Genomic DNA, 24812 nt, shown 5'->3' with positions numbered 1-24812 from the left:
TAAAATCAAAAACTAGCTAAACCAGATTAAAACACGTGACAAAATATTTATTTTTGGTAAATGTTGGATCTGTAAAGTATCCAGGACATTCTCACACACACAAACCCCAAGCCCAAAATAAAATGTGCTCTCTGGCTTTCCATTGGAAAGAATGGGCTTCTTTGGAAACGGTGTGATATATAAAATAGATCCTGGAGGCCTCTTTGTCTGTCTGTCTGTCTGTCTGTCTGTCTGTCTGTCTGTCTCTGTCTGTCTATCTATCTATCTATCTATCTATCTATCTATCTATCTACCATCTATCTATCTATCTATCATCTATCTATCTATCTATCTATCTATCTATCTATCTATCTATCTCGGCCTCTAGGATCCACTGGGCCCCAGCCCCTTGCCTGCTCTGGCTTTGCCTTGTGGACACAATTGCTGCCTGTTGTGGATAAGTGGAAGATTTATCTTTCCCCCCCCAAAACATGGCGAGAGGAAGGAAACCTTTAAAGTGGTTGTGGAGTGAGGGCAACACTGGCTGGCGCACCTGAGCATAATTGGACTCTGCATGTGTGAGTTGATACATGGGGGTTCAATCCTGCTTCCTGCAGGGTTCAGGCATGCCTGCCTAGGCAACTCAATGGGGCACCTGAACTGAGCAGGATTGAACTCCCCCCCCCCACCAGCTGATACATGGGGCGCTTTCAGACCTGCTTTCTACAGCTGCACCTCTACCTGCCCAACACCTGACACTGCACGACTTCAGGAGTGTGGCAGGTGGGTGTGGCTTTGGGAAAATAGCCTTGTGTGCCAGTAGGGGAGGTCTCCTTGTTTTAAATCTTTGGTGAAACAGCCTGTGCTTCCAATGAAAGCAAAAAGTGCCAGGAACAGTCCTGGGCCCGCAGGCTGCTTTTTCCTCTTCCTGCTTGGACTTAAGTAGAGAGAGTGGAGCTACAACCCCTGTTCACTGCTTTTGGAAGACAACCCTCACTCAACACACACCGTAATGGCATCCAAGAGGCACAGTTTGCCAATGGTGGCTGGTAGGGCGGAAGGCAGGGAGCCTGCCACTAGGTGGAGCCAGAGCCAATGACAAGCAGAACCAACTAATGCTAGTTTTGTCCTCGTTTTCCCTGCTGAGTTCCATAAGGGGCAACGCTGAGACTAAGGAGGAAGCTGGCAAAAAGGGCCACCCTGAAGACTGGTTGTAAAAAATTAGGAAGGAGTTCACTTGAATGAAGCAACCTCCACTGCAATCCACACCTGAATCAAACAGAGGGAAAGCCCCTGTAAAGTGATGTGTTGTTGTTTAGTCGTTTAGTCGTGTCCGACTCTTTGTGACCCCATGGACCAGAGCATGCCAGGCCCTCCTGTCTTCCACTGCCTCCCGCAGTTTGGTCAAACTCATGCTGGTAGCTTTGAGAACACTGTCCAACCATTTCGTCCTCTGTTGTCCCCTTCTCCTTGTGCCCTCCATCTTTCCCAACATCAGGGTCTTTTCCAGGGAGTCTTCTCTTCTCATGAGGTGGCCAATGTATTGGAGCCTCAGCTTCAGGATCTGTCCTTCCAGTGAGCACTCAGGGCTGATTTCCTTCAGAATGGATCGGTTTGATCTTCTTGCAGTCCATGGGACTCTCAAGAGTCTCCTCCAGCACCAGAATTCAAAAGCATCAATTCAAAAGCTGCTTAAACTCTTCCTTCTGATTGAAGGCCTCTGTAGGGATTGAAACTCCACCCCTAATGTGCAGGAGGCGGGGCTTGGGAGCTCATGGGTGAAGCCTGTTGAAGCAGGAGGGGGAGTTTAGTAGCCCTAATTCTTTACACAAGAGACAGTTGAGGGCCTCTTTTTTATTTTTCTGAGCGGAGGTTTAATGCCCCTCTGCTGATTCCCCTTTCTCTGTGTTTTTTTAAAAGAACATTTGATGCCTGCCTTGATCTTCCTCATTCTTGCACGCTCCTAGAAGGGAGGAGAAAATTGCATGAGATTGCATGAGAAAGTTAAGCAGGGCAAGCTGGAAAAATCAGGATTAAATTTTTAGAATGGCGGGGAAGGCTGAGGTCTGGCCCAGCGGGAAAATTAAAATCGCCCGACTCTGTGCTCTTAATTCCCCCACCCTGAGACCAGTTTAAACTCCTTTCCCCAGAGTAGGTGGCGATTAGAGTTTAGTGGAAGCCCTGAGATTTGGCTGCTGCTTTTTGAAACTAGGGGGTCTTTGCCATGCCCTGCAGCCTTGGGCCTAGCCTGATCTGCTCCTGCCCAGCCGGCTGCACAGGAAAGTATCCTGGCAGCTCCTCTGCATGACGCCGCTGTAAGCCCTGCCTGGCTTTTTAATCCCACCAATCTGTCCTTGGGAGGCCAGAGAGAGACCTGGTTGGGGGCAGAAACGGAAGCCTTTCATGATCCGGGCCCAGACAGGAGCACCTCTAGAGAGTACCATGAGCTGGCCAGGTGAGGAATGGAAGGTGGGGCTGCCGTCCCGGGCCTTGCGGGCCATCGCTGAGGTGGAGCAGCGGCTGGAGCGCCTGCAGAAGGAGCGGCAGCAGAAACAGGTGCAGCTGGACACCCTGGAGGCCATGATGCACAAACAGAGGCAGAAGGTAATTGCAGGGGCCGTGGGGCAGGGAGCTCGTCCCTGCAAGAGTCTCCCATCCTCTGGGCACATCCGCCATGCAAGGGGTTTCTGCAGTTCCGGTTTGGGGCTCCATTTGTTATAATAACTGTAATGCAGACCCTCCAAGTGTCCCTATCCTTCAGGGACAATCCCAGATTTACAGACGCCATCCTGGTTTCTGATTTGATCCCAGAATGCCCTGCTTTCCCTTAGAATGTCCCAATTCTCATTGGAGACATGTTGGACGGTGTGCAGTTATGCCACCCCCGAGCCAAGGAGATAAGAAACTATACAACCTTTAAAAGACATCTGAAGGCTGAAGGTTTTTTTTAATGTTCAATGCCTTATTATGTTTTTATATATGTTGGAAGCTGCCCAGAGGGGCTGAGGCAACCCATTCAGATGAGTGAGGTATAAATAATAAAATTATTATTATTATTATTATGGAACAGGACATCCCGATTTTCACTGGAAAATTTTGGAGGGTATTTATACTCTCCAAATTTATTACTTGTACCCCGCCTGTCTGATTGGATTGCCCCAGGCATCCTGGGTGGCTTCCACAATAAAAGAACACAACAAAACATCAGACATTAAAAACTTTCAGATACAGTGGTACCTTGGTTTAAGAACAGCTTAGTTTATGAACAACTTGGATTAAGAATGCTGCAAACCCTGAAGTAGGTGTTTTGGTTTGTGAACTTTGCCTTGGAAGCAGGACATGTTGAGTGTGTTCCATCTGTAAATTGAGTCCCCTGCTGCTATGGGAAAGCACACCTTGGTTTAAGAACGCTTTGGTTTAAGACCGGACTTCTGGAACGGATTAAGTTCGTAAACCAAGGTACCACTGTACAGGGCTGCCTTCAAATGTCTTCAGAAAGTCATGTAGTCGTTTATTTCCTTGACACCTGGTGGGATGGTCTTCCACAGGAGAGGTGCCACTACTGAGAAGCCCCTCTGCCTGATTCCCTGTAACTTCCCTTCTCGCAATGAGGGAACTGCCAGAAGGCCCTCAGTGCTGGACCTCAGTGTCTGGGCTGAACAATGGGGGTGGAGACGCTCCTTCAGGTATATAGGACCGAGGTCGTTTAGGGCTTTAAAGGTCAGCACCAACACTTTGCATTAATCCAGAGGTGGGGAACCTTAGACCTGCGGGCCAAATGTGGCCCTCAGGCATCTTTCTCTGGTTTTCAGGAATCAGGCTGTATGATACACTCAGCTCCACCCCCTCATTGGTCCTTTTTTCCCTCCTGGCTGGCATGTGACCTTGATTGTGACCAATGCCTCTTGCTTGTGTGGCTGGAAGATAGAGGAAAGTGTGTGTGTGTGAGGTAGCAGGGGTTTTTGTGGCCCTCGATCTGAAAAAAATAATAATTCCCCATCCCTGAAAGCTTTCAAATGTACGCAGTTTATTTGTTCGAGCACCTGGGTCATGGAACTTATACAGTGCTTTTTGGGTGTGCTTCGGAGCTATCCTTACAACAACCCTGTAAGGTAGAACATCATTATTCCCCTCCCCGTTCACTGCAGATACACTGCATAGAGTTCCTAGCCCAGGGTGACCATGTGTCCTACTTTAAAGAGGATGGTCCTCTGTTCCGTTTAAAGACGAAGATCCGAAGATGGGAGCTGTACTCCAACAACCTGTGGAGGGCACCAGTTGCCGACAGCTGCATTAACCAATATGACGTCTTGGCTCTTATTCTGCATAGCGCTTATGTATTGCTGTTCTCATACGTTCAATTTATGGTGCATGTACTATCTCAGAGTCTTTGCACGGACCCTGCATGGTAGGCCAGTGTGGTTATTGCCCCATAGATCAGGGGTAGAGGATTAAGCCCAGGCCAATCACAGGGCCATGGCTGACTGGAGATTTGCAGTCAGGAAAAAAAGGAGGGTATGATTCTTAAATTTTTGAAATTTATCAAAAAGCAAGCTTCTAGCTCTCGTGATACTGGAGAAAAACCTCAGGAATATGTCTATAATCTGTGTGCTTTCTTGGCAAATAAAAAACCAGACTGCAAGCTGGGAAAAAGCACTGGAAGTGCAATAAACCAGGGGAAACAATTTTTATATGGGTCATGAAACTTGATTTTTTTTTAGTGCGGAGTGTTCAGAATGTACCCAGCGGAATCACATTCTGGAGCAAGGAATATCACTACAGTATATAGGCAGGATGTGCAGCAGGAGTGGGGAACCTTTTTCGGTCCGAGGTCCACATTCCCTTCTGGCCCCCCTTCTGAGGGCCGCATGCTAATTGTGGGTGGGGCCCTAGACAAAAGTGGGTGGAGCAAGGAATGCAAATATTACATACAACCCTACGCACCTTTCTGTGCTCCATCCAGAGAAACAAGAGGCACGGTCAGAGTTCAAGGGCACATCCCAGGCAGGCAAAAACGAGCTCTGTGTGTGTGCAAAGGATGAGTATGTGGCCCAGAAAGATTCCTGAGGGCCAGATAGAGAGCCCTGGAGGGCCACATCCCTGATGTATAACCAAGATTGGTTTGCATCCAACAGAGTTTTCACTGAACTGAAATTGGGTGATGCATTTTCATTCATTTTGACAGGTCTCCTCTGAGCAGGGCTGGATTGGAGCTGTGATTCCTCCATTGCTTGGGGCTGGACTAGATGTCCTTTGGGTCCCTTCCAGCTCTACAGTTCTATGATTCCGCGGACACAAACCACACTGGGTTTTTTTGGTTTTGTTTTAATGCGGCTTATCTCTCGCTGTTCTTTGCAGCACGAAGAGGAACGGGCCTCGTGGGCACTTCTCTCTCAGGAGAACCGGAGTCTGGCCGAGGCCTGTGAGCAAGTGGAGCGTGGCCGTCAGCGGTTGGCGCAGGAGCTGCAAGCCAAAGAAGCCCAGCTGAGCTGCCTGGAGGCTCAGCTCGCTCAGGCGACCCGACGCCAAGCGGAACTGGAAGAAGAGCTGCGTAGGTACAGTGCAGGAAACGTAGCTGGGATTCGTGGGGTCGGTGGGATTGGCGTCACAAGGAGACGAAAGCAGCAGTCTGTGCCCCACAGGTTTGCAGGCTTGTCAGGTGGAAGCAGAATTCAGTAGCCAGGGGCAGGGATCCCAGGAACAACTTTTAAAATGGCAAAACAAGTTTCTAGACCTGAAGGCCATGAAGGGGGGGGGCAATGCTGGATGAAATCGCAGAAGTCAGAGGGAAGGAGTTATGCTGGATTTCCATGGCTCAAAGGACAGGGCTTCAGTGTCCTAGATGGGTGTTCGGTTTGCCTTGTGCTTACAGGAGCAGAAGAAATTATATCACAGTCAGCAGATATATGCAGATTAGTTTGATTTCCATAAATCTGTGCAGGTAGCAAAATCTCTGAGCTTCCTTTGCTAATAAAAGCTGGCATTTGGAGCGTGCAAAATGCTCTGTCTACATTCGCTCAGTAAGTCTTACAACAACCCTGTAAGGTAGGACAATGTTAACCTCTTGAATTATGGATCAGGGTGGGGGGGGTAAAAAATAGAGAACATGTAGCCCAACATGCTGTTCTCAACAGTGGCCAACTAGACACCCCCAGGAAACCCGCAAACAGCAACCTTCCGCACTTGTGATTCCCGGCAACTGAGAATCGGAGGTATACGTCTTCCAACAGTGGCATAGCCATTGTGGCTAGTACCCAGTGATAGCAATGGGTTTGTCTAATCCTCTTTTAAAACCCTCCAAGCTGGTGAATACCATAAAACCTCCATTCATTCATTCATTCATACCCCACCCATCTGATTCAGTTGCCCTAGCCACTCCAGGTGACTTCTTTGTCAAGGACAAAGCCTGATGGAGAGTTTATACCCTCCAAAATTCCTCTGATGAAAATAGTGACGTCCTATTCAATAATAGGGACGCGGGTGGTGCTGTGGGTAAAAGCCTCAGCGCCTAGGACTTGCCGATCAAAAGGTCGGCGGTTCGAATCCCCGCGGCGGGGTGCGCTCCCGTGGTTCGGTCCCAGCGCCTGCCAACCTGGCAGTTCGAAAGCAGCCCCGGGTGCAAGTAGATAAATAGGGACCGCTTACTAGCGGGAAGGTAAACGGTGTTCCGTGTGCTGCACTGGCTCACCAGATGCAGCTTCGTCACGCTGGCCACGTGACCCGGAAGTGTCTGCGGACAGTGCTGGCTCCCGGCCTCTAGAGTGAGATGAGCGCACAACCCTAGATCTGTCGAGACTGGCCCGTACAGGCAGGGGTACCTTTACCTTTATTCAATAATAATAATGATGATGATGATGATGATGATGATGTTACTATTTATACCCCACCCATCTGATTGGATTGCCCCAGCCTCTCTGAGTGGTTTTCGACATATATAAAAACACAATTAAACATTTAAAAACTTCCCTATCCAGGACTGCCTTCAGATGGCTTGGGGGTTAGATAACTCTGTAACCTCCAACATTTCTCTGAGGAAAATAGGGATGTCCTAAGGAAAAGCAGGACATTCTGGGATCAAATCAGAAACCGGGATGGCTTTTGTAAATCTGGGACCGTCCCTGAAAATAGAGATACAGTACTTGGAGGGTCTGAGTTTTTGAGAGGGTGCTTTGCTATCCCGAGCCAAATTCCAACGTATTTTGGGGTCATATAATGCCCCTAAACAAAATACGTTAGGTCAACAGATTCGAACTTCTTAAATTCTATTTTTCTGGATCAGTTCTTTATTTGGAACACCCCATGAAACATTTTTTTTTTAAGTTGGTCCATTCCATTGGCTGCAGTAAAAAAGTCCCCCAGGTACAGGATCTCACTGCAGACTGGTACACGCAGGTACACTGCCTATGACTGTGGAGGATCTCCTTTCTCCTGTTTTCTTCCCTTTGCCTCCCCCCAGGTGCCAAATCGAACTGGACAAGCTGCAGTCACAGTCCCACTTGGCCCTCCTGCCCCCCCGCTGGGGTTCCTCCACGCCGTGGGCCGAAGGTAAGAAACCGGAAGGCGAGGAAAGGGCACAGGGTCCTTTTAGGCCAAGCCAGCGAGCAAGAGGCGCCTCTTCCTACGTCCGGGGATTAGAGGCTTTGCCAGATGGAGGTGGAATTAGCGGCTGAAGAGTCACGGGAAAGAGTCAAGGCAGCGTCTGTGACTTCGTGGCGGGGGGGGGTGAGGGAAAAGGAGGGGTTGTCAGTTGAGGGATTTAGATTTATTTAGGGCATTTGTACCCCCCCTCTTCATCCAAAAAGGCTCCCACAAGGGCCGTCCCTGCCCACAGGCTTACAATCTGAAAACAAGACAAAACATGACACACAAGGGAAAAGGGACACGGAGGGAGGAGGAAAATCAAAACTCTGGTGGCTTGGAGATGGGGCGGTAGCCCACAGCAGAGTGGTTTTGCTCGTGTCTATATACCGTGTTTTTTGCTCTATAAGACTCACTTTTTCCCTCCTGAAAAGTAAGGGGAAATGTGTGTGTGTCTTATGGAGTGAATACAGGCTGCGCAGCTATCCCAGAAGCCAGAACAGCAAGAGGGATCGTTCTTTCACTGTGCAGCAATCCCTCTTGCTGTTCTGGCTTCTGGGATTCAGAATATTTTTTTTCTTGTTTTTCTCCTCCAAAAACTAGGTGCGTCTTATGGTCTGGTGCGTCTTATAGAGCGAAAAATACGGTAACCTACTACCATAGGTAGGCTTTATTCAATCTGCAGGCCCAAATTGGTTCCCCGGGCAACCAGTTCTCTCTCTGTTCTCTAGGTGGCATTGAGGCCAAAGCAGAGCTTAGCAGGACCCTTGCAGCCGGAGCAAGTGTGAGTATTGCTTTAATGTGGCTTTGGAACAGCTGGTGCCCTCCAGGCTTTAGGACTCCAGCTCCCATTATCCTGTGCTGGTTGAATCCAATGGGACTTGTAGTCTAGGACACCTGAAAGGCATCAGATTGACAGAGTCTCCTTTTAAAGCTGGTCTTGGACCATGAGACTTTCTCTTACTCCTTTCCCACTTTCCAGCAGATTCAGGACAGCAGCCCTGCCGTCGGAGGCCCCTGCGGGAAGGAGAGCCCCACCGCCTCCTGGCAGCAAGAAGCAGCTTGTCCCAGTGCCCCACCCGGGAGCCCCATCCCCACAGAGAATGGCGAAGGGGCCCAGGCGATGGCATCGGAACTGGCATCCATGGGAGAGAGGCTCGAGAAAGAAAATCAAGGTATCGGAACGTGGTCTGTAGGTTTTTTTAAACCATGCGGCCCTCAGAATTCCGCCCGGCCCTCAGAACTCTCCCCGGACCACAATTCTCCCTGGCCGTGCTGGGAATGTGTGAGGCTTACCATGCAAACGCAGCATTTGCATCATTGCTCCACCCACTTTAGACTCTGGCCCCGCCCACCATGTGGCCCTCGGAAGGGAATGTGGCCTTCAGGGTGGAAATGGTTCCCCACCGCTGCCTGAGCGGCTTTTCCTTTCCTTCTTCTGCCATTCAGAGTTGAGATTCGCTCTTGGCAAAGCAGAAACCCGGATGCAAGAAAAGGAAAGGGAACTGTGGAATTTGCAGGGGCAGCTGGAGCTGATCCGAGCTGAGCTGGCTCAGTGGAAGAAGCAGCGAGGCGGCCAGACAGAGGTGAGTAGGCATGAGACTCTAAATTTCAGGATCACGGGTTCCAGCCCCACGTTGGGCAAAAGCTTTCTGCACTGCAGGGGGTTGGACTAGATGACCATCAGGGTCCCTTCCAACTTAAGGATGACTTAAGGCTGAGCACACAGCTCTAGTGCCAGCCTTTGTCTATGCCATGGTGGCCTGCTTGACCAAACCTCTGGTGTTGAGGCTGGTGTTGAGGGGTCTATGCTACTGTCGCCTGGTTGACCAAACCTCTGGGTCTTGCAGAACCAGGCTGGCAGAAAACTCATAAATTTTTATGAGACCCTGGTGGGCCATATTGTGGAACAAATTGGTAGGCCAAATTTGCCACCCACACAGAGAGGGCAGCAGTGGGAGAAAGGGCAGGAGGTGGTGATTGCAGCCTATAATATCTAAAAGTAAAGGGACCCCTGACCATTAGATCCAGTCGTGACCGACTCTGGGGTTGCGGCGCTCATCTCGCTTTATTGGCTGAGGGAGCGGCGTACAGCTTCCGGGTCATGTGGCCAGCATGACTAAGCCGCTTCTGGAGAGCCAGAGCAGCGCACGGAAACACCGTTTACCTTCCCGTCGGAGCGGTACCTATTTATCTACTTGCACTTTGACGTGCTTTCGAACTGCTAGGTTGGCAGGAGCAGGGACCGAGCAATGGGAGCTCACACCATCACAGGGATTCGAACCGCCGACCTTCTGATCGGCAAGTCCTAGGCTCTGTGGTTTAACCCACAGCGCCACCCGCATCCCTCATAAGTATCAAATCCCAACCAAATTTATGTACACACCTGCATGGCTCCTTTTAAGAAATACAGTGGTACCTCGGGTTACATACGCTTCAGGTTACAGACTCTGCTAACCCAGAAATAGGACCTCAGGTTAAGAACTTTGCTTCAGGATGAGAACAGAAATCGTGCTCCGGCGACGCAGCGGCAGCAGGAGGCCCCATTAGCTAAAGTGGTGCTTCAGGTTAAGAACAGTTTCAGGTTAAGAACGGACCTCCGGAACGAATTAAGTAGTTAACCCGAGGTACCACTGTACTATTATTAGGCCGAGCTTTTTGTGGGAGGGGTACATAAAGATATTAAAGCTGCATGGTTCCAAAAGTGATAAGGCATCCTCTTGTCCTCTCCGAGGGGCGCTGTTAATTTCGCTTTTTAACTGTGCGGGGGGCATGTGGCTCACCGTAAGGGCCTCATTTGTCTCCACAAGCAACCCTGTGAGGAGGGCTATTAATATTCCAAATAGAGGAAGAGTGATTGCAATCCTTGCTCTAGCAGCCGCATTCAAGAGCTGTAATGGTTGAGTGGGGATCTGGGCTGATTTGAATCCAGGCCTTGCCCTCCCTACTTCAACTCTTCGATTCCTAAACAGCTCCTGTTCCCCTACCTGCCTGTCCTGTGACAGTTAGGAGTCCAGGCTTTGTGATGGCCTGGGACTCGGGCTCAGACTCGGAACCAGAGGAGTCTCAGTCCGCACTGGATCCTTTACCTCAGGCGGCATCTGGACCAAGTCTGGGGTCTGGTTCTGAAGAGCCCCATTCTGCACAGGTTCCCCTGGAACAAGCACCAGCTGGGCCGAGTCAGGGGCCTGAGCCTGTCCTGGCTCCAGATGCGGGGATTACCTTGTTGCCTTCAGCTGGGCCATCACTTATAGCTGCGCCACTACCATTTGGGTCAGGAGAGGCTGAGGCGGCCTCTGGGTCTAGTAACCCACTGACATCTCCCGAGCTGCAGAGACTCAGGTCTGAGAGAAGGAGAGACCTGAGTACTCGCAGGAGGAGTGCTCGCCTTCGGGCGAGACAGGGAGGTGAGAAGCCGGGGGATCAGGACCAGCCGTTACCCCGACAAAGATAAACAGCTTTCGGACCCCGCCCCAGGTTGCGGGAGCAAAATTGCTGCTTGCTAGAACCTGCTTCTTGCCTTGTGTCCTGCCTTGGCCCTGTCAGACTGACTCCTCGCAGACTCCTTGGATTCGGGACCGGACCTGGACCGCGTTGCTTGGGTTAACCCCTGAGCCCAGCACAGGCTTCCAGCTTGGTGGAGGGGCTTTGAGCTCCACCACCTGCTTTTCAGAAAGAGGCTTGCCTGCAAAGTGTTAGCTCCCCGCCCCCACCGTCGCAGAAAGGGTGCATCTATTGCCCCTGGCTGGGGTAGCACGGGAGGACTGTAATTATGAATTTGCAAAAGGAAATGATGGAAATGCCAAACGACCGCACTCTCTTTTAAATGAGGCTCCCCCTGCCTTGTAAAAAGATAAACAAACCCACATCATGAAGTTCATCAGGGCAATGGGGAACAACCTCACCAACCTCGGCCTGCCCTCAAGCAGCCCCCACCTGCCTGCCTTCTTTCTTACGGCCAGTCCAGGTGGTGGCCCTGCCTGCCAGAGTCCTCCTCCTTAGTCTCAGCATTGCCCCTTGTAGAACTCAGCAGATAGGTGGATGGGGGACCAAACTAGCTTTAGTTGGCTCTGCCTGCCATTGGCTCTGGCGCCACCTACTGGTGGGCTCCCTGCCTTCTGCCCTACCGGTTCAAATGGGCACCAGCTACTGTTGGTGAGAGAGAGAAAGGGGATCCACAACCACCCCCTAAATCCTGGCCTCAGCTCTGCGCAAAACCATGACGAAGCAACTTTGCTGGTTGGGTATTCCCCCCCCTTCCTCATGCACCGGCTGACATGTTTTACGAGGCCCCGTGTCCTCGTCGGTTGGCCGGGCGCAATTATTAGCACCATTAATTATCGCCTGTGTTTCTTCACAGGAAACGCTACTGAAGGTAGTAGCCAATGTTTCCCATCACCCACCCTCCCAGCCGGCCCCCAATCTGCCGGTGGAGAGTTTTACAAGGCTGCGGCTCATCAGCCGAGTGCCTTTTTACAAGCTTCTTCTCGGGAACAGGTCAAGGGAGTCTTGGCAGCGCTGGAGGTTGCAGGGGGCGGGGGACGACAACAGGCACTTTTATGCAAGATACTGACTGCAGAGCGGTCCGATCCAGCCTCTCCGTTGGCTGCAACACCAGGGGAACCAGCAGGGCTTCGCAATTCCTGCCTCTTTGGCTGGCTAGGGAGTGTGGGACCTCCAGGCCTCCCTATGCGGTCCTCATGGCTTTCCGCAGCCCAGGCCCCCTCCCAGAGGACACCCCTCACCAGCCTTTTCTTCGCTCTCCTCAAAATGGTCCTGTGCTGTGCCCTTGAATTGTGATAATTCTTCAACTGCCTGGCAACAGGGTGGATAGATAGATGTGTAGATTTGGGGCCTAGACACCTCTGCCTTTCCCCTCATGGCTGTAGCATAGCCCATAATACAATAACACATAGGGTGCTATCCCCACTTAATAACATAAGAGTCTGGCTGCTGGTTCAGGCCAACGGCCCATTTATTTCAGCATCCTTCTCTTCCAATGGCCACTGGGCTATTGTTCAGGTGAGGACGTTTCAAGTAGCGGCGCAACGGTTGACATTTATTGCCTCCCTCTAATGGATTGGATTCTGGGACGAGGGTGGCGCTGTGGGTAAAACCTCAGCGCCGAGGACTTGCCGATCGCATGGTTGGCGGTTCGAATCCCCGCGGCGGGGTGCGCTCTCGTTGTTCAGTCCCAGCGCCTGCCAACCTAGCAGTTCGATAGCACCTCTGGGTGCAAGTAGATAAATAGGGACCGCTTACCAGCGGGAAGGTAAACAGCGTTCCGTGTGCTGCGCTGGCTCACCAGATGCAGCTTGTCACGCTGGCCATGTGACCTGGAAGTGTCTGCGGACAGCGCTGGCTCCCGGCCTATAGAGTGAGATGAGCGCACAACCCTAGAGTCTGGCAAGACTGGCCCGTATGGGCAGGGGTACCTTTACCTTTTAATGGATTGGAGTTCCTTTCTTTTTCTTCTGTTCCAGAGCAGCCCCCTGGAAAGCAGAGGGAGGCGGCCGTCGGTGGATGTGGGAGACCTGCGCCAAAGCAGGCACCAGCAAAAGGTGTGCTAATCTTCCTAACATATTGTTGCATGCCCCCCCCCCAATCTCTGAGCGTTTCAGGAGTTTCAGGCACTTACCAGGGATTCGTGTTTCCTTTTGGAAATGAGGCACAGTGGAGACCGTGGTGTCCTTATGATATATGGTTTATTTCCATATATATACAATCCGAGCCTACAGTGGAGGGTTTTACAGCATTTACACTCCAAGAGGGTCTTGCTTCTCTCATAGCTGCAGCCTTGCATTCAAACAGAAATCAATCACGGCTCTCAAACTCACTCCGGCTTGCTGCTTTACTTCCAGGTCCACATCACTGCGACTAAACTCTAACCCTGGCTTTGTCCTTCTAACTAACCATAAGTTTGCTATCTTGCGCAGAGACACTTTGCTTTGTTTTCCTTAATGCCCCATCTCCCAGGCTTTCGCCTCAACACTAGGGGTGCCATATTTCAAAAAGTAAAGACCAGGACACCCTGAAAGTTGTTGAGCACTTTTACAACAAAAAAAAAACACAACCAGAAAAAAATGGACGGACCAGAATAATAGTCTCCAAGAAAAAAACAACCCAGACTCCTTTATTTTGCCAACTTTCTCTTTTGCAGTGGGGGTATCGAGGCAGCCGTTGGACAGACATGGGTGGGGAAACTGGCATTCTGCCTTGTGCCCCTGACCTCTCTGCTCTTAACACCCACTTTCAAAACAGGGCCTGCTTGGGACAGAAAAGGTGCCCTCTAGTGGCAGCCGTCGTAGCATAAGCTCTTCCCGCTTGGAGCAGCCGGTTGAGAAACGGGGAGCTCACACCAAATTGAAAGGTGAGACTCTGCACATGTTTTTGTGTGTGTTTGTGTTAGATGGCAGCAATATAAAGAGCAGTCTGCATTTGTTTTTTGTCTTTACAAGAATCGTAAGCCTTCAGTCCTTGTTATATTTATCCCTGGTCATGGTTATATAGAAATGTGTTTGCATATTGTAATTATATTTCGTATGTAATGTATAGTATTTCATATATTGCATACTTTTATGGTATATATATGGAATAATTATATTTTGTATTATATGTAGCTTTCATGTAGGTGTATGGGTTTTATCCAGTGTCCTACTCAGAGTAGACCGTTGAAATTAATAGATATGGCTATTCATTTAAATAAAGTTTACTACAAGCAGAACTTAGTTGGAGTCCACCCTATTTTGCTTACTGCATTATGGCATTTTTCAGTTGTAGGGTAATCCCTTGCTACCAAGGGAACACGTTTGCAGGTTAATAAACCAAGGTTTTTATTTTTCTTTAAAACTCTGTTAGGCTGTGCTTTTCTTTCATGTGTTCATTCCTGGTTATAGTTATACTCCAATTTTTTCTCCTAAGAGCTCAAGAGTTCATGGTTCTTCTCACTCCTCATTTCATCTTCACAACAACCCTGTGAGTTAGGCTAGACTGAGAGACTGTGACAGCCACCCCCACCCCCCGATGTCCCAGTGAGCTTTCATTACTGGGTGGGGGGATTTGAACCCTAGTCTCCCAGGTCCTAGTCCAGCACTCTAACCACTGCACCACACTCCTGCTCCAGATTTTATGTACTAGTTTTAAAGGAGCAGTAGCCCTTTAAACTAGGGCTGTAACCTCCATCCTAAATCTGGATGAGTTAAGGCTACTTAGTTAATGGATGACAAACCGGTGAACTGGTTCCCCCACTAACTGTGTTTGAACTCCTCCTGAGTGGGGAGGAACAGAAATATTTTTTTCTTTCGATGGATAGTGTCAGAGGTGAGTGCTGTGTCTGTGTGGCTATTTATAAGTGTAATACCTAGTAATAAAAATATGTAATTGAAATGTTGTGCATTCATATTCAGAAGCTTGCATCTGAACTTCCAGGAACTCTAATTAAATCATTTTTTTCCCCTGTTGTCCAGGTGTAAAGAATTGGAGAATGGAGGATTTTTAAAATTATATGTTTCTTTAAAAGAAATATATGAGACTGGACTCAATGAATGCATCCCACTAGTGAAAGCTTGCACAAGGGCTTCTGCTAGTGCTGTGGGGCTCTCCCCATTGGTTCCCTCCTCTGCCCCCCCTGTCCCCCAAGTCTTTGGGGGTTGGGAGACCTACCCGAATGGTGGGGGGGGGGGAGAGGGCAGATCCTTCCACCAGGCAATCCGAAATGCTTTTGCTGACAGAGTGATCTCCTTAGCACTACGTTGAATTCCTCCCCAACCCATAATATATATATTTTTAATCAAGGGAGCATTGCAAGCAAGATTTATACACAGAATGGTAGAACATAATATTTTTGCCTCCAGATCCTGACTCCTGATTTAGGCACACCTGAATCAGATTCTGCTACATATGACGGTTACCTCAGAGTAGACCCGCTGAAATTTTGCTTGCTGCTTTTTCTCTCCACACACCCACCAGCACTAGCAACCTGCCATGTGCAGTTCAATTTTTGTTTTAACTGGGGCTTCTTTCAAAGCACATTTGAAGCATGCAGCTCCCTCCCTGAACCCTGGGAACTGTAGTTTGTTATGGGTGCTGGGAACCATAGCTCCATACAGGGGCAAACTACGATTCCCATGATGCTTTGGAAGTGTGCACTTAAAATGTAAGACCTGAATAACCACCACAGTGCAAATTGTGATTTTATATCTTTTAACTACAACATATCACTGTTCTCAGGCCTTCTCTTCTCTGCCGTCTCTTTCCTCAGGCTTTCCCTCACTGAGCTCCCGGGCCCAGAGTACGGAGCGGGGCCGGGAGGAACTTCAGGCCCTCAGAACTGAGGTTTTGACGTTGCGGCGGCGCCTGGATGCCTCGGAGAGCCAACGCAAAACCCTCCTTGAGGCTTGCTGGCAGCAAGAGAAAAGCCGGGCCTGGGCCCGGGAGAGGCAGTTGGGCCCAATGGTGGGAGCGGCAACCTGGCAAAAGACAAAGGGCTCCCCAGAGATCCATGGGGATTGCCGGGCCCCCAGGAGCAAAGGACAGGCCTTGGAGATGGCGGCTGGTGGGGAAGTCTCTGTGGCAGAAGAGGTTGAGGAGGATGGAGGGGCGGTTGAACCCGAGGCTGCGGCAGAGCCGGGGAAGGAGCTGACCTCGGACGTAGAGACATCTGAACCAGGAGAAGATGTGCCAGCCACACGGCAGGCCCAAGGGGAAACTGAGGCAGAGGGCCAAGGAGGCAGGACCCCTGACTTGGAGGGGAACGTGGAAGGTTTGCAGGAGGACCTCCTGGACTTGGCCTCTGGCAAGGCCCAAGCTGAAGCCCAAGCCACCTTGGCCCAGGAAAAACTCCAGGTCCTTCAGGCCACGCTGGGGAGGCAGACGGAACGGTTGGCGAGAGCCATGGAGACCCAGAGCCGCCACGTGGAGGAGCTGCTGGCGGACGCCGAGGAGAAGGAGCAGCTGATGAGGAGCCTCCGTCAGGAGCTGGAGGAGACCAAGAAAGCCTTGGAAATGGCCAACGCCGAGGGCCAGAGGCTGCGGGCTCTGCTGGGGCAGAGGGAGGCGGAGGGGCACCATGCAGAAAGCCCCTCAAACACCTCGGAGGTGCCTGGAGGCAGTGAGACCTCGGAGGTCCCTCTGGTGTCGGCCCAGCTGCAGGGAGACATGTTGAGCATTGCGGACGTTGGTCTAGCAGGACGTCTGCCCGAAGAGAAGCAGGTGCTGCCGGGAGTCCAGGAACAAGTAAGTTTATTCTTCTCAAGGCGTGCTAGAAATCTTTTATGGATTTTAATTGTTGAAAGCCTCTTTGTCCCGCTCTTCCGCCAAAACAAAAGGCCCCTGGACTAGCTTAACAAAGGTCATTGATGCTATCAGTCCCTGCCTGTGGTTTGCAATATAAAAGACACTGCACAAAAGGAAAAGGAATTCGGAGGGAGAAGGAAAAAAAGCCAGATCCGAGGCTTACACTATTTAAAGAAAGAGAGAGTGATGACATTTGGAATATATAAATATATATGGGGGGGAGGGGGTGTAAACACAAAATTCCTCTTGCCAGGTGTCTGGACTGATCCCTTATAACAGCCTTTTGAAATTAGGCCTCAGGCTATCCAACTTGTTGCACTACTTTCCCCTGGGGAAAATGGCTCTTAGGCTCTCAATCAGAGCAAGCTGCAGTTCTGGTTTTCTCTGGATTGATGTTTGCTCCAGTTTAGCACAAAAGCTTGGGTTTCCCCTGGGAAAGGATCGGGGCAAGAGGAAAACGGCTCTGACCCACGTCTAGAAAGTGCAAATCAAGCAGGGGGCAAGCGGAAGTGTGGGCGAGCTCTTAGCGGTGTCTGTTTTAATGGGTGACTCTCTGTCTGCAGCTGGAGGCCTCTCTTGCTCAGCTTCAGCAGGAAAACCTGGTCCTGCGCAAGGAGCTGGCTATTTGGGAGGCCTGGCACCAGAAAAGAGGAGAGGAGGACACCACTGGCCCCTTGGAACTGGTTGGCTCGGGAAACGGCAGAGAAGCAGCCGAGACGGCAGATGGTAAGGGGGGGGCATAGAATATAGGGGGAGAGAATCCAAACTGGGGGAGGAAGAGAAGAGGAATATCTTGTTTCGTGCACTGGGAAATCATCTGCAGCATACATTTAAAGCACTATTATATCACTTTAAACAGCCATGGCTCCCCCCCCCCCAAATCCTGTTGTTAAGGGTGCTGAAAGACTATTCCCCTCAGGGCTCCGGTTCTCTGAGTATTTTCCAGGGAACTCTGGGAATTGTGGCTCTGTGAGGGGACTAAGGTTCTTACCTCTCAGCACCCATAACAAACTACATTTCCCAGGATTCCTTGGAAGAACATGGAGCCAAATATATCTCTCTTTTTTTTTAAAATGGCAATGTTTTTCCTTTTAGCACAGGAAGGTCATGGGGGAAACCGGACATACCTTCTTTTGTCATCGCACTGTCCTTAGGTTGCAAGCACACCTTACATTTAGCGCACGCAGCTGCCCCAATAACCCCAGTTTGCTAAGGGTCCTGGGAACTGTAAGGGGCAAACTACAACTCCCAGGGCGGTTGGGTAGGGTGCTTTAAATATCTGGTGCATATGTACCCTAATTCAAGGTCTCTCTGTCTTGCAGTTCCCGAAGCTTCCCAGAAGAGAGAGCCCTTGTCTCAGGGGAGCCGACGAAATGTCCAGACCCAAACTGAGGGACCAGAGTGTGGCCATCGGCGCAGGGAACGTGTCTCTGTGGCCTTTGATGACACTCTGTATGAACCCTACGGGCTCCCTGAGGTGGTCATGAAAGGTATGTGGGGAATTGGCGAGGGGAAGAGAAAAAGGAAGCACCACAAGGCCGTCAATGGTGCCATGAGGTGAGTTTAGAGTCTGGACTTAATGGGCTTACGGTGGAAACCCCTTTTTGATGGATATATATATAACTTTAAACATGGTTAGCAGCAAGCCTGGCTTCTCTCGGAGGGGCCCCCTTGTTTATCTGCTCAGTGAGGCCCTGGGCATCTGACCCAAAGTCCTGTTCTGAGCTGCCATTGGCCCTTTGAGGAGGAGGAGGAGGCCTTTTGTAGCAGACTGGCCCAATTACACCACATTTAAAGCCCTATGATGCCACTTTAAACAGCCATGTCTCCCCGCAAAGAATCATGGGAACTGTAGTTTGCTAAGAGTGCTGAGAGCTTTTTTAGGAGGCCTCTCTATTCCCCTCACAGAGCCAGAATTCTGAGAGTTCCCAGTGAAGAGAGATGGGTTGTTACACCACTCTGAGAATGGCAGCTTTGTGAGGGGAGTTAAAAAGTTTAAAGGGAACCCCTGACCATTGGGTCCAGTCATGACCGACTCTGGGGTTGCAGCGCTCATCTTGCTTTATTGGCTGAGGGAGCCGGCGTTTGTCCACAGGCAGCTTCCGGGTCATGTGGCCAGCATGACCAAACTGCTTCTTGCAAACCAGAGCAGCGCACGGAAATGCCGTTTACCTTCCCGCCGGAGCGGTACCTATTTATCTACTTGCACTTTGACGTGCTTTCGAACTGCTAGGTTGGCAGGAGCAGGGACCAAGCAATGGGAGCTCACTGTCACGGGGATTCAAACTGCCGATCTTCTGATCGGCAAGTCCTAGGCTCTGTGGTTTAACCCACAGCACCACCCGCGTCCCGTGAGGGGAGTTAGTGGTCTCCTAATAGCTCTCAGCACCCTTAACAAGCAACAGCTCCCATAATTCTTTGGGGGAGCCTGTAGCTGTTAAAACAGTATAAGTGCTTTAAATCAGAGGTGGATTTAAGGTAGCACAACCAGTTCCACTGCATTGGGAGCCAAGCCTAGCTGGCGCCACAACTATGACGTAATGAATGGAGCAGAACAAAAATGCAGTCAGAAATACGGTTAGAATGTATATAAAATGTTTGTTTAACGGGAAAGTGCATTGAAGAGCATGGGATGGTATTATTTTAGAGGGGATGCATACGATAGTTTGCATGCAAACCTTTCGGGTGAAAGGAGATTCTTTTCAACTTGAAAACATAGCAGAAAGGACACCCCCACTACTGTGTCCACTTTAGCAGATCCGGCCTCGTTTCTCCCCTGCAGGTTTTGCTGACATCCCATCTGGTCCCTCTTGCCCATACGTTCTCCGCCGGGGCATTTTGGGAAGTGCCCCTGTTGCCCAGCTGGCACCGCGAGCAGAACCCGAAGAGGATTCCCCTGAGGCAGAGGAGGGGATGGGCGTCTGAGAACAGCCTAGCAGGTGAGAGATCCTGGTGTCAGGTACAGTTTTGAGCCGGGTGTGGAAGTCCTGTTTGCATTTTAATGCAATAATAAATTATATGCCTGACATATGGGGATTAGTGGCAGGAGAACACACACACACAATAAAAAGGATTTTGCAACCCCTAGTAGGATAAATATCGACCGTCTGTTACCATCTTCAAATATCTAAAGGGCTGTCACATGGAAGTTGGAGCAAGCTTGCTTTCTGCTGCTCCAGAGGAGAGAACCACAACCAGTTCTCCTTCACTGGAGGTTTCCAAACAGAGTTCAGGTGGCCGCCTGTCAGCGTTTCTCTAGTTGTGATTCCCGTACTAGTGTCCCTTCCAACCCTACACAGTATTATGATTGTCTGAGGACCTCGCCGTCCTGCCTACATTTCCCCCCCGCCCCAATTTTTTTAATTGATTTTCACAATTATCACAGAAAAAACCATTACAAAACATACAATAAAAAGGGGGGGGGACTCAAAAGAGGATTATTACTTCACATCCATAATTTCATTACTTTGATAACTGACTTCCTCGAATCCCCTCTATCTGAATTTCATTATATCACCTGTATAACAGTTCACCAACTTCATATTTCTAATAATATTCACTCTTTTCATTAACTAACCTCTTGTCCTGCCTACATTTGAGCATACAGTTGTACCTCGGGTTAAGTACTTAATTCGTTCCGGAGGTCTGTTCTTAACCTGAAACTGTTCTTAACCTGAAGCACCACTTTAGCTAATGGGGCCTCCTGCTGCCGCCGCGCCGCCAGAGCACGATTTCTGTTCTTATCCTGAAGCAAAGTTCTTAACTTGAAGCACTATTTCTGGGTTAGCAGAGTCTGTAACCTGAAGCGTATGTAACCTGAAGCGTATGTAACCTGAAGCGTATGTAACCCGAGGTACCACTGTATACCATATTTCAATTTCATGTGGGTGCCTATTTGGACGTTTGGAGGGCTTACACATTAACTTACCTGTTTAATTTAAAATGCACAAACCGATGGCTCCTTTGTCTGTAATGTCAGTTGACGATGGGGGTTTCCCCCCCCCCCCACTGCTGTTATACCCATTAAGCATTCTGTTCAAGTGAAAACAGAGTGGGGTGAAAGGGAAAGAAACGATAGTTCAGTGGCTGAGCATGCCAGACATCTCCAATTTAAAAGGGTCTCAGGTAGCAATGGGTGGAGAAGACAAAACTGCCAATCTGAGCAGACAACCCCAAGTCTTCTCCCGCGCTGCATACTGGCAATGCAACTTCCTCCCTCTTTTAGTATAACATTTTTTCCCCTTCCTCCCTAACCCCCCCCCCCGCCCTTGTCTCAGCACAGGTTATCATTCTCTCCGTATTGTACCTGGCCTTTTCCACCTGCGCCAATATTTCTGCACCAGCCCCCAAAAGATGAGTGTCTCTGTGGGAAACCCCTGCTGTGGGCTTCCTTGGTTCCTGATCTGAAAGGAGATGGGCTGAGGATATCTGCCACTGTGCACTAGAGTCTCCTTTTCGGTTCCCTGGCTGCCACGCTTCGTCAGTTTCTGAAAAGATGATGTTCCTTACAGGCATTCTAAGCCGAAGGGGAGGAAAGTATTTTCAGTCTTTTCATCCTCCCCCCGCCCCCACCCTCCCTCTCCTGCATCCTTCTGATACCCAGAGGACTTTTTGGAAATGAGGAAGAGTATTTGAGGAGCATCCTCTTCTAGGAAGAGACTAGAAGAAAAGGCGCAATCATCCCTCCTGGATTTATACCACCCCTCGCCCATCATTGGAGGAGACCATCTTTCCACAGTGGCCATTCCTATCTGACAGCCAATCACAGACTCCATAGCTCCGAGTGAGTAACCAGTAGCAAAGAGTATGGAACACATGGCTGCAGTTGGTTTCCTGCCCTTCACATTTATTTTTTTTACCTAAGAGAGCAGGGACTGTTGCTGCTTTCTGATCAGCAATAAACAGGACAGTCCAGAGACCCTCACCTTGCCAGGAGAATTGTGCTGTTTAAAAGCGGGTTTTTTGGTTTTCTTATTGGAGCAATGTGAATGATGGAAGATGTGGCAAAATCAACATGGAGCAGCACAGATGTCTGCAACCAGTTTTTCAGATAACTGCAAGTGATGGGCTTACACTGCACATACATGCTGTGTGGATGCTGGCAAGCCAGGAGCGTTTGCCACTTGAGACAGCCAAGATGGTGTTTGCCCCCAAAGCCAAGTGCAAAAAAAGGGTAAGGATTCTGAAGATACTCAACAGGCAAAGAACAAAGCCATCCTAAGCAGAATCACTATTTGTTGTTGTTTAGTCGTGTCCGACTCTTCGTGACCCCATGGACCAGAGCACGCCAGGCACTCCTGTCTTCCACTGCCTCCCGCCGTTTGGTCAGACTCATGCTGGTAGCTTCGAGAACACTATCCAACCATCTCGTCCTCTGTCGTCCCCTTCTCCTTGTGCCCTCCATCTTTCCCAACATCAGGGTCTTTTCCAGGGAGTCTCCTCTTCTCATGAGGTGCCCAAAGTATTGGAGCCTCAGCTTCACGATCTGTCCTTCCAGTGAGCACTCAGGGCTGATTTCCTTCAGAATGGAGAGGTTTGATCTTCTTGCTGTCCATGGGACTCTCAAGAGTCTCCTCCAACACCATAATTCAAAAGCATCAATTCTTCGGCGATCAGCCTTCTTTATGGTCCAGCTCTCACTTCCATACATCACTACTGGGAAAACCATAGCTTTTACTATACGGACCTTTGTTAGCAAGGTGATGTCTCTGCTTTTTAAGATGTTGTCTAGGTTTGTCATTGCATTTCTCCCAAGAAGCAGGCATCTTTTAATTTTGTGACTGCTGTCACCATCTGCAGTGATCATGGAGCCCAAGAAAGTAAAATCTTTCACTGCCTCCATTTCTTCCACTTCTATTTGCCAGGAGGTGATGGGCCCAGTGACCATGATCTTTGGTTTTTTTTAATGTTGAGCTTCAGACCATATTTTGCGCTCTCCTCTGTCACCCTCATTAAAAGGTTCTTTAATTCCTCCTCACTTTCTGCCTTCAAGGTTGTGAAACACTATACTGTACATGAATATTACACACAAACACAGGTTTTAGAAGGGGAGATATTTATATGTTTGTGGGAAGGGTGAGAATCTACAGCTTTATTATTAATAACAAGACAATAATAGTTACTGGATTTCTTACCCACCCTTGTCCATAAGGTCCCAGGATAACAACAAGATTAAATTACAGATAGGTAGCCGTGTTGGTCTGCCATAGTCAAAACAAAAAAAATTCCTTCCAGTAGCACCTTAAAGACCAACTAAGTTAGTTCTTGGTATGAGCTTTCGTGTGCATGCACACTTCTTCAGATACACAGTGTGTATCTGAAGAAGTGTGCATGCACACGAAAGCTCATACCAAGAACTAACTTAGTTGGTCTTTAAGGTGCTACTGGAAGGAATTTTTTTTGTTTTAACAAGATTAAAATCAGTTAAAATAATTTGCGGTGGCAGGGAATGGGCAGATCCAAAACATGGGGTTGTATCCAGAGCTAGCCCAGCTCAGGAGTAGACTTGCTGAAATTAATGGCCAGGGTAAAGAGGTGTGTCTTCAGCATATGATGGCAGCTCTATGCTGAAGGTGTCATGGTACCTCTGGGAAGAAGGAATCCTGCAGCTTAGGGGCTGTCACGGAGAATGCTGGCTGCTCTGTTTCTCTGCTCACCACTGGTATCCCACCACCCAAGGTTGCCCCAGAAGATAACGTGGCCTTCAAAAGCCTCCCCTGATTCATCAGTCAATGCCAAGTATTGAACCTGGGACCTGGAGACTTGCATGCCTTGAGGTCAGAAAGAAGCAAGGGGAGCCCAAGCCAGGGAGCACACAGACCACCAGCAATCCGCTGACATGAGTGGACTCTGCCAGTCTGTCTTCGTTCCAGATTGTGTGTTTCTTTTGGTGTCTAAACTGTGAACCACCTCGGGTGCCTTGGCAGAAAGGCAGTATCCAATCAGTTAATCAATAATAAAATAAACCCCACACCCCACTCTGTCTTTGATTCCTCAATATGAAATGGCGATGGGCGGGGGGGGGGGGAGAGAGATTTCAGTCTTCTTGAACCACTCTGACATTGCATTTAGCAGGGTAGTGGTAATAATAAAAAAAAATATTATTTATATGCCACCCATCTGACTGGGTTGCTCCAGCCACTCTGGGGGCGGCTTCCAGCAAAATGTAAACAACACAATAAAACATCAGACATTAAAAACCACCGGATTACAGGGCTGCATTCATATGTCTTCAGAAAAAATTGTATAGTTGTTTATCTGTTTGACATCTGATGGGAGGGTGTCACTAACGGGAAGGCCCTCTGCCTGGTTCCCTGTCACTTCACTTGGGAACTGTTGTTTGTGAAAGGCGCTGGAAATTGTAGCTATGTGAGTGGATGATTACACTTCCCAGAGCTCTTTGGGGGAAGCAGTGTGCTTTAAATGTGTGGTGTAGATGTGACCCCCTCTTTTTTCTACTTAGTTTTAGGTTAGGAAAGTTTAGTAGTAGTAATTAAAACAATATTTTAATATATATCCTGCCCTTCTTCCCAAATGACATCGGGGGGGAGCAGGCACATAAACAATTTTTTAAAATCAAAAAATGACTCCACTACAGATGCAGACTCAGAAAGGTTCATCACATTTAGTCACCCAAAAGATTAACTGGCTATACCATCATCAAGCACCCTTTGCCTGTCTCCACAAAGGATGCTCCTTTGCCCCCTATGTAAAACACAGGGTTGTTTTTACCAGGGATGGATTGAGTCACTAAGCTCATTTATGTACCACCTCCACACCATGGTGCCCAAAGCAGCTTACGACAAATGCCCATGTTCTCAAAATACCCTCAGGTGGTGCAGAGAAATCAAGTTAAAAAACTAGCAGTAAATTCCGAAAGGCAGCAATTCAGCAAACCTAGAATAAATGTCACGCTATGGGAGAAATCTGGACAGTGCAAAATAAAAAGGAAGATAGCAGAC

General features: G+C 49.3%; 1 protein-coding gene across 4 annotated transcripts; it reads left to right on the top strand.

Moving 5' to 3' along the window:
* Positions 1-82: 82 nt before the first annotated feature.
* Positions 83-22535, top strand: LOC309358399 (uncharacterized protein). 4 transcript variants are annotated; one of them, XM_081891416.1, is made up of 14 exons: positions 87-221; positions 368-2583; positions 5338-5534; positions 7436-7524; positions 8289-8341; positions 8540-8732; positions 9007-9143; positions 13041-13118; positions 13819-13927; positions 15818-16791; positions 17415-17577; positions 18174-18341; positions 19634-19790; positions 21129-22535. In XM_081891416.1, exons 2-13 carry the CDS (start codon positions 2383-2385, stop codon positions 19774-19776), a joined length of 2505 nt encoding a protein of 834 aa, XP_081747542.1. In that variant the 5' UTR covers positions 87-221; positions 368-2382; the 3' UTR covers positions 19777-19790; positions 21129-22535. The 4 variants fall into 4 exon arrangements, with proteins under 4 accessions (XP_081747544.1, XP_081747542.1, XP_081747543.1 ...); XM_081891417.1 differs by having other exon boundaries at positions 88-221; positions 8543-8732; positions 21134-22535; XM_081891415.1 differs by having other exon boundaries at positions 88-221; positions 21134-22535.
* Positions 22536-24812: the final 2277 nt, after the last annotated feature.

Source organism: Podarcis melisellensis, assembly GCF_964234715.1.
Source record: "Podarcis melisellensis genome assembly, chromosome: 16".
NCBI classification, from domain to species: Eukaryota; Metazoa; Chordata; class Lepidosauria; order Squamata; family Lacertidae; genus Podarcis; species Podarcis melisellensis.
The sequence above is the reverse complement of the archived record's forward strand: the minus strand, read 5'-3'. Positions and strand labels throughout refer to the sequence as shown.